At 40.1% G+C, this 9,013-nt stretch overlaps 1 protein-coding gene across 1 annotated transcript in view; it reads right to left on the bottom strand.

Moving 5' to 3' along the window:
* The window catches only part of LOC307038843 (protein-glutamine gamma-glutamyltransferase 5-like), a 21,890-nt gene extending 13,340 nt beyond the window's left edge, over positions 1 to 8,550 (bottom strand). Inside the window, 6 exon segments of the mRNA XM_079680519.1 lie at positions 458 to 491; positions 574 to 702; positions 1,076 to 1,194; positions 3,027 to 3,275; positions 4,181 to 4,351; positions 8,463 to 8,550. Coding sequence (XP_079536645.1) covers positions 458 to 491; positions 574 to 702; positions 1,076 to 1,194; positions 3,027 to 3,275; positions 4,181 to 4,351; positions 8,463 to 8,487 — 727 coding nt within the window. The 5' untranslated portion in view covers positions 8,488 to 8,550.
* Between the last annotated feature and the right edge of the window lie 463 nt (positions 8,551 to 9,013).

Genomic DNA, 9,013 nt, shown 5'->3' with positions numbered 1-9,013 from the left:
CTTTTCTGACGCCGGGAGACACTCTCCTGTGAAGACCCTTGTTTATGTACTGGGGCTTGAGCTATACTGTGTGGTGTAGATGTGTTTATGTTTAGCCTGGAGGACCTGGTAGTTCAGTTTTCGCGGCTTTCTTTGTTTCCATAGAGTTTACGCCTGGCTTTTGGTTAGGGGGGGGAGCTCTTGGTCCTACGGCCCCTGGTGTGGCTGGCTCGGGCTCCCTCCTTCCTTTTGTTCTTTTTGGCCAGTCCTCCAGACCTTTTTCTTTTTGTAAGAAAACGGCTCAATAATAATAAATGTCCTTGCTAAGTACTGTTGTTGTGTGTATTTTTTTCATGTTGCAGGTCTCAGCACGAGTACAGCGGAGTAGAGGCTGTGGCCGTAACACATGCAAACACTTACAATCCCGTCATTTAGCGATAGAATGTTTTTACTTTCTGCATTAAGTGGTTTCACTGACTTGCATCATTTCTGGATTTTTGGCACACAACAGTCTGAATTGTCAGCCAACAAAGGCTTAGCTGCTATAAAAAGGTTTAGGAACCCGTGCGTAAGAAATACAAATATATATCATACCATGGCGCTGACCACGCGGCTGACGTAGATGGGGTTACAGCGAGCGGAGACATCGTCAGCAGGGTCTTTCTCGTGTTTGAGGTTAAGGTCCAAAATCAATAAACAAATTTCCACCATGTTGTCCTCAAACTGGAAGAAGGGAGAGAATTTGGAATTGAAATATATAATATATTTGAATTATTTAAACTTTAAAAGATACATCATTTGCAGTTTGCTTTACAGTAGATCATTCAAACTTAAAGTTCATTCACTAAAATGTCATCTGCAAAATATATCTGTGATATTAAAAAAAGAGTATTGGGAACTTGAATTCTAAAAAGTATATAAACAAATGTTTCAAAACACTGTGTGTGTGTGTGTGTGTGTGTGTGTGTGTGTGTGTGTGTGTGTGTGTGTGTGTGTGTGTGTGTGTGTGTGTGTGTGTGTGTGTGTGTGTGTGTGTGTGTGTGTGTGTGTGTGTGTGTGTGTGTGTGTGTGTGTGTGTGTGTGTGTGTGCGTGTACCTGTCCAAAGTCCCAGGCTCCAGGGGAGATATATCTTTGACTACCTCTGTAGATGACTCCTTGTTCATTCATCACATACTCCTTTATCTCATTCTCATCCTTCAGATACACCCAGTCATCTACACACAGACAGACAGACAGAATAACAAACAAACAAACAAACAGACAGACAGACAGACAGACAGACAGACAGACAGACAGACAGACAGACAGACAGACAGACAGACAGACAGACAGACAGACAGACACACACACACACACACACACACACACACACACACAGACAGACAGACAGACAGACAGACAGACAGACAGACAGACAGACAGACAGACAGACAGACAGACACACAGACAGACACACAGGAAGACAGACTTTTTATTTGGATTTGATGGTATGGGTTTACAAGTATTCAAATGATATGATAACATGTCCTGTATTCAAAATCTTACTTTAGCATTCTTACTTTCTGGCAAAAGAGGACAGATTTAACTGTAAAAACCCTTTTCCCCCTTTTTATTATCTTTAGTCCTTCTGATGTACTTTTACTTGAGAAACAATTTGTAAAGCAGGATATACATTCCACATTAGCCTACTGGTGTACATTATTTCTTGCATAGTGATTCAAGTATTATTTTCTTCCTTTTTACGCAGTTGACAACTGATACAACAAACTATTTTTGTCACCAAAATAAATAAATAAATAATGTTTTGTTAATACTCGATAGCACACAGCTGCTAAGCAAAATAATGACCCTTGCTAAGGAGTATCAAGGGAGAAAAGAAAAGACAGAGCTTTGAACGTCAGAAAAATATATAGAAGAAACGATAGACAGGAAGTAAATACTAACGGAACAGCAGAAGAAGACAGACAGGAAGTAAACACTAACGGAACAGCAGAAGAAGACGGACGGGAAGTAAACACTAACGGGCGTCACTACCCGATCTGTCCCCCTGCCCGATCTGTACTGCGCTTGTGTGAGATGGTCCGCCATATTGGAGAACTCCAGACAGCAACCCAAGAAGGGCACTTGACACAGTGGCTTTTGGCAAAGCTGAAAAATAAAACTCGAGGGAGATGAGTTATTGTTATTACAACGTGACCTCACTATTATTTAACTCTTTTTATTGGGTTCTTTTATTTGGGGTTAAGTACATTGTCAGAATAAGTGAGAAATAGATTTAACTTATGTTAGACAGCCATATGCCATACATTTTTGCATACATTCACAGTAAATATTTATTCAGTATGATAGCTGTCTAACAGAAGTTAAATTCATTTCTCACGTATTCTGACAATGTACTTAACCCCAAATAAAAGAACCCAATAAAAAGAGTTGTTAAATAATAGTGAAGTCACGTTGTAATAACAATAACTCATCTCTTTCGAGTTTTATTTTTCAGCTTTGCCAAAAGCCACTGTGTCAAGTGTCCTTCTTGGGTTGCCGTCCGGAGTTCTCCAATATGGTGGACCATCTCGCACATGCGCAGTACAGATCGGGCAGGGGGACGGATCGGGTAGTGACAACGGGAACAGCAGAAGAAGACGGACGGGAAGTAAACACTGAAGGAAACAGCAGAAGAAGGAAGACAGGAAGTAAACATGAACAGGAACACGGTATGGGCTCTGGCAGTGTTTAAGGACTTAGCTAGGTTAGTGGAAAATAAACTGTGAACAGACTTGGACAGTCACAGAAAACCTCGTTCAGTGCTGCTTTAATTTTAGGTGGTTGCTGTTGCCGCTATTCAGCAGTTGTTACGCAGTGGAGCAGACTATCTTTTATGCAGAAACAATACCATCATTTTTAAATCAATTAAATTATTTTCAGTTTGTATTGTATTATGTGTAGTAACTATAGTATAACTGTAGGCCTACTTGATTATTTTTAAAAACTGGTATCTATTAAAGACTTTAAAGTATCTTCCCTTTGACCAGATAGATGAAGCACCTACCGGGACACCAGGGGTTGTAGAGCACCACCAGCTTCCCCAGCAGCATCTCCTCCCCCCCGAGTTTCACAGTCAGGATCCACTCCCCCACAGGGGTGACAGCCGGTGGGGTGAGGTAGAGGACCAGAGTTTGCAAGGAGGAGTCCTTGTGCAGATCCGCCTTCCATACTGCTATCGCTGAACGGGAGCGGGTCACCACATCTGGGACGCCGAAGAGTGAAAGCGTCCCCTGTTTCTCCGTTGGAATTTCTCCTGCAGAGGAGCCAATTAAGTTAACGTAATGGTGCACATGCTACGAAAAATACCCTATTTTGTGGCCATATGATTCGGCATTCTTATAAAGAAGATCTTGCGCTGTTTGTCAATAAGTAGTCGGGGTGTCATCAGCTACAGTGCAGGGGAGAATCCAAATCTTCTGAAAAAAGAAGAATCTTACAATTCCATACATAATTTCAGATTTCAAAAGTAGGCAAATCTGTGGGCATCACATAGATGTCTTCATGATATCAACTGGATTAAAAACATCTGGCTGAAAAGTTCCCTAAAACTCTGTACACCTGTCTAAAAAAACAACATTATAAATTTAACAAGACTTTTCTGAAGCCCAGAAAGACATTACACTTTGTGTGACCTGCTGCCATGGCCATCTTTGACACTACACACACTAAAATCACACTAAGGAGGAGCAAATTTTCATAGATTTATCTCAATGCATTATCTATTGGACTTGCCCCAGCAACAGTCAGTGTCACCATAAACCGTAGATCTTGCCAGACAGACACAGCTGATTGACATTAGCTCATTAGTGCAGACACACCCAAACACAAAATCACACAGTTAGGCCAAAGTACCTTTTCTTATCACACTCCTTATTATGGAATAACCTCCCGTATTATGGAATAACCTCCTGTATTATAGCGATCAGAGAGTTTCATTTTGTATCAATCCCCCCAACCCCACACCCCTTCTAAATACTGGACCCATGGAGTTACAGTATCATTAAGGAAGCTCAGGATGGGTCATGTTTCTTCTTCAAAAAAGTGCCCATATAGAGTAACTGTATCCGTACTGGAAGCTCAGGAAGAGGCATGTTTTCAAAATAAAAGTGCCTTTAAGCACAGACATATTTAAAACAAATAATTTAAAATAAGCCCAACCTGTCTTTGCAGTGATGTGCAGCTGGTGCAGCTTAGGGCGAAAAGGCTGCGCCACATTCAGGGTCAGTTTGAAGGGTTGACCTCGCCTCACGATCAGCTGATCCACAGAGATCTCACTGGTGTGGTGGAGGAAGTTGTTGTTCCTAGGGTGGAGGTCCACTCCCTTAAAAACTGAGAGGAAAAATAAAACAAACATGAACAAGGCGAAAAAATTGCGACCGTCTTTATTCAGATTAAAAATGTAAGATTAGTGCCGTTTTTATGATTGCTCATAGTGGTCCCAAAAGACGTTGGAAAAGTATTAAATAATACATTCATAAAATACCTAGAATAAGTTTTGCACACGATTGATGTGATTTATTAATATAGGTTCAAACATTATAGGCAGTTACAGAGGGTCTTACTTGAACATGAAATGAATTTTCATTTTCTTTACCAACCCTCTTTGAAATTCTGTAGAATGTATTTTAATACTTGGCTGGTTTCATGGGAACAAATTCTGACTTGCTCTTCGAGAACGTTTTTTTCCTCCTGTGCTTTACTGCAGTTTACAAACTGTTTGTGTGTAGTTGATTTAAGACCTGATTTACTTCTTCAAATCTCAGACATAGCTTTAGTCATGTTTTGGCACCAACTCAAGCTCTTTGGGCGTGGTGCTTTAGTAACAATTTCGGAGATGAACTGCTATAAAAAACATACGTAGCAGACGCTAATATTTGAGAAATCTTTTAATCCTGAAACGCCCTCATAGGAGTATTTTGTTTACTTCTGCGACATAGTAACATCACTCTGTAACACTCACACTTCTATTGGCTAGTGTTCCAACACATTGTAAGTGATAGGATAAGGGACGGGACATCTCTAAGCGGTTGACCAATCACAACAGAGCCGACAAGCTAACCAATCAGAGCAGACTGGGCTCTAGTTTCAGACAGAGGGTGAAAAGAGGTGCTGCAGCACAGGCAGTATGAGAAAAATAAAGAGCTTTTTGAACATTAAAGCATGGAGACATGTCACTAAATATATATATGACCCTGAAAATTAGCATGATATAACTCTGCCACTTCCTTACAGAGCCCCTCCTCCAACACACACGAACGCGCACATGACCAATGAGGGCACGAGATAAGTTTGTGCACAGATGGAAGGCTGACAGGCAAGTAGGCCATCCAGTTATTTTAGCCGGGCTGGCTAAAATGATTGGTCGTGCTTTTTACAGTACTACGGCTTCCACAGATGACATTTTTTTATGGATTTTTTGTCAAAGCACTGAAGATATTCATTGCTATCGGGATGTTAAGAGCATTCCATGGAATATAACAAAAAGTGTATCTCGAGCCGGTTTCTCAAACTTACCTAGCCCACCATTAAAATAATTATTTGTATTTTGTGGTCATACTTGCAGAATATTGAAGTGAAAAATGTGTGAACATGTACACTATACAATACAATAGTAAGCAACAAAAAAAACATTTCATTTTAAAGAACCATTTTGTTTTGTTTTTAGTTCATATAATAGACAATAGACTTATACAATCTTATTTAGGAACATTTTAGACAATAATATTTTAAGCCTGAATTTAAGAGACTCAGAAAACCTGCATTATAAGCATATTTACAGCAGTGTGCAGCTGTTTTCACTAACATGCTTTATTAAACAGACTGTATACATCCTGTCAGTGCATACATTTAATATGTGATTATCATCGCCAAATTAAGCATTGAGTCGCTAGTGAATTTCCCTAAGGCATTAAATGAAAGCGGCTGAACAGTTTCATTTGTACAAAAAACATCGTCTTTCTTAACCTGTTAAGCCCCAAAGACCCCGCCGGCGGGGCTTTATTTTATTTTTTTCACGACACTGTGTCTCAGGGCTTCTTAATATTTAAAAGACTATGAATGTGTCATACCATCCTAACGGGAGGAAACTCAGCTAACTGATGATATGAAACATTTTTACCGAAACAAAACACAAGTCTCACAAGAAGGGTCTAAATGAGCCCTGAGCGAAAACATGCTAACGCACTTAGCACAGAACTCTAGGTATAAATTGATGGATATACTTATCGGATCTGCACAAACAAGCTTAGCTAACAAGCTGAGATTCCGCAGATTATAGAAGTATAAATATCATCATTGAGCGATCAGAACTCGCGACAGGGGAAGCAAATACAGACAACACACAATGTAGCTTTAGGTAGCAAAACACGGAGATATGCTCACCTTTTGCTGTTATTTTGATCAAAAGTTGTGTTCAATGGCATTAAAACGAGAAAAACGTGGCTGAAGGTTAATCCATAGGTCAATCCAATGTGTCTGTCATTTTGAAAAAATTATTGATAATCCATAATTACATTTTTATGTCAAAAACTGAGTTTTCATATTAGCTGCTAATGATAGGTTCCAGAGTGTATGACAGCTTCCTGTTTTGGCTACGCGTCACTCTCACTCCTTATTTGGTAACAAACGTGTGTGTGTATGTGGAACTTCCCCTCGATTCTATTGGCTCTAGCGGTTAAAAAGAGATATGTCAATCATCAAAATCAATCAAGGGGGGCCAGAGATAGGTCAAATCCACCCAAATTACCCTAGAAGTGTTTTTTTGCGAAATCGCTCTATAAAAGGCACATTTAGCTTGTTTTGCATCAATCTTGATACAGGGTACTTATTATATGTTATGGTTTGGATTCCTAAAGCTTTTAGTCTACTATCCCATCATTCGATGGTGGTTTTCACTATAACCAATGTTTTTTGTTTGGACGGACACAATAATTAGGCATTTTCTGCACATTTTTGCAAAGGCCTCCTAGGGAAATGGCTGGGAAAATTCCATTCCGGGACAAGTTCAGCCCATATCCAATGCGATGCTACATTGCGAAGGAATAGTCAGTCGCTCGAACGGGGAGCTCACAGGCTAGAATGTACCATTTTCCAACATTTAGATGTCAGATAAGCTACTCTGCCTTCCACATCATCTCTCTCTCTCTCTCTCTCTCTCTCTCTCTCTCTCTCTCTCTCTTTTTTTCTCTCTCTCTCTCTCTCTCACACACACACACACACACACACACACACACACACACACACACACACACACACACACACACACACACACACACACACACACACACACACACACACACACACACACACACACACACACACACACTCACATACACACACTCACATACACACTCAAACACACTGCTGGCAATGATGTTGAGTGTTAGTCCAGCAGCTCCCTCTGCTGGCGGCACATGCAATTACAACAGACACATATACACTCCATAATACACAAATACAGCTCTTAAAGCATATCATATATATCAGGCTACAGCCCATGTATATGTTATGATTTAAAGCACTATTTGGTTTCATGAAAAATATCAACTGTCTATTTATAGATATATACTAAAGCACACAAATAAAATTTGTAATGTCGGCCTGTTACTTATATTATTGAGTGATATATATTATACACACTGTTCTGCTCACTGTAAATGTCGGCTCACAATTAAAGCAGTTGTATTAAAAACACACATAACCTAATATCCAGAGGAGATGCGTTTATTGAGTAAACAAACGGAAAAGGGCCGAAAGTCTGCACAACCCACTGCATCACACGCCACGGTTACTGCTCCTCCAGACAGCCTCCGCGATAATCGATCCTCGATGAGCCTTTGGAGAAATTTGTTTTCCTTCGAGGCGGCGCGCCCACATCCCTTGCTGGGCCGCTGCCGGAGGACCGAGGAGTCCGGGACGTGAACATTTGAGAAATTACGAAAGGTTTATTTCGGAGGACTCGCACGTGTCCGCTTCACGCCTGGACGACCGCCCACAACTGCGTGCACGTCTGTGACCGCAGTTTTAATTAAAAATGTTTTACTATGTTCAATCTGAATTTACTTAAAAATAAAAATAATCTATAATGATTCTGACTCTTCTACATCCAACTCACAGGTTTATCATTGCTTTGAGAAAAAAGATTATTCATTTTCCCCTTTTAGAAGTGAAGTTATGGTAATTTGTTCTGGGAATGTCATTTTCGAGTCTGAGAACTGGAAAACAGCTTAAAGAGCTTTGGGAAACAAAGCTAAGTTGTTCATTCAATCATTACATTTACAGTTAGAAGTCCATATTAAGATTGTATACATATTTCCTCTTAATTTGAGCTGATGTTATTTTAGGTGTTGGCTGACTGTCAAACTATGTTTTGCAACCAAACTCAATACCATTATAAAGAAATCTAATAAATGCAAGTAACAGGAGACTCTAATGCTCTTACCAGATTCTGGAGCTGAATATGTCATCTTTCCAAAAAGCTTCCTTCCTAGATTCGTTGATGTACAGAAAAATGCGCGCTGTCAGGCAGTCAGCAGCACACTGGAAGCACAACTAGTTTGTGGATATTTAAATACTTGAGAAGCCCAACCCCCTTTCTAATGAACCTGCAACAAGTAGCGCAACCTGGAATTAAACCCTTCCTATCAAAATAAAAGTTGTGTGTGTGTGTGTGTGTGTGTGTGTGTGTGTCTGTGTGTGTGTGTGTGTGTGTGTATGTGTATGTGTGTGTGTGTGTGTGTGTGTGTGTGTGTGTGTTCGATGGTCATAGGTCCTGATTTTTCCAAATGTCAAAACAAAGTGTGACTCAGAAAGCGAGTTTTACGTGACAATTTCGGGAGCAGGCAATATAATTGCACACTAATTGTTAAGTTAAGAACACCATGTAGTCACATTGTAATGGGGGGGGAAAAATGAGGCATGGAATGACGACGCAAATAATTATATGTGCCGTTTAAATGATTGTCTTCCTTTCTCTCTATTAAGAAAAATAAT

This window comes from Notothenia rossii (genome assembly GCF_949606895.1).
Source record: "Notothenia rossii genome assembly, chromosome: 5".
Classification (NCBI taxonomy): domain Eukaryota; kingdom Metazoa; phylum Chordata; class Actinopteri; order Perciformes; family Nototheniidae; genus Notothenia; species Notothenia rossii.
This window is presented reverse-complemented; position numbering and strand designations above follow the sequence as displayed.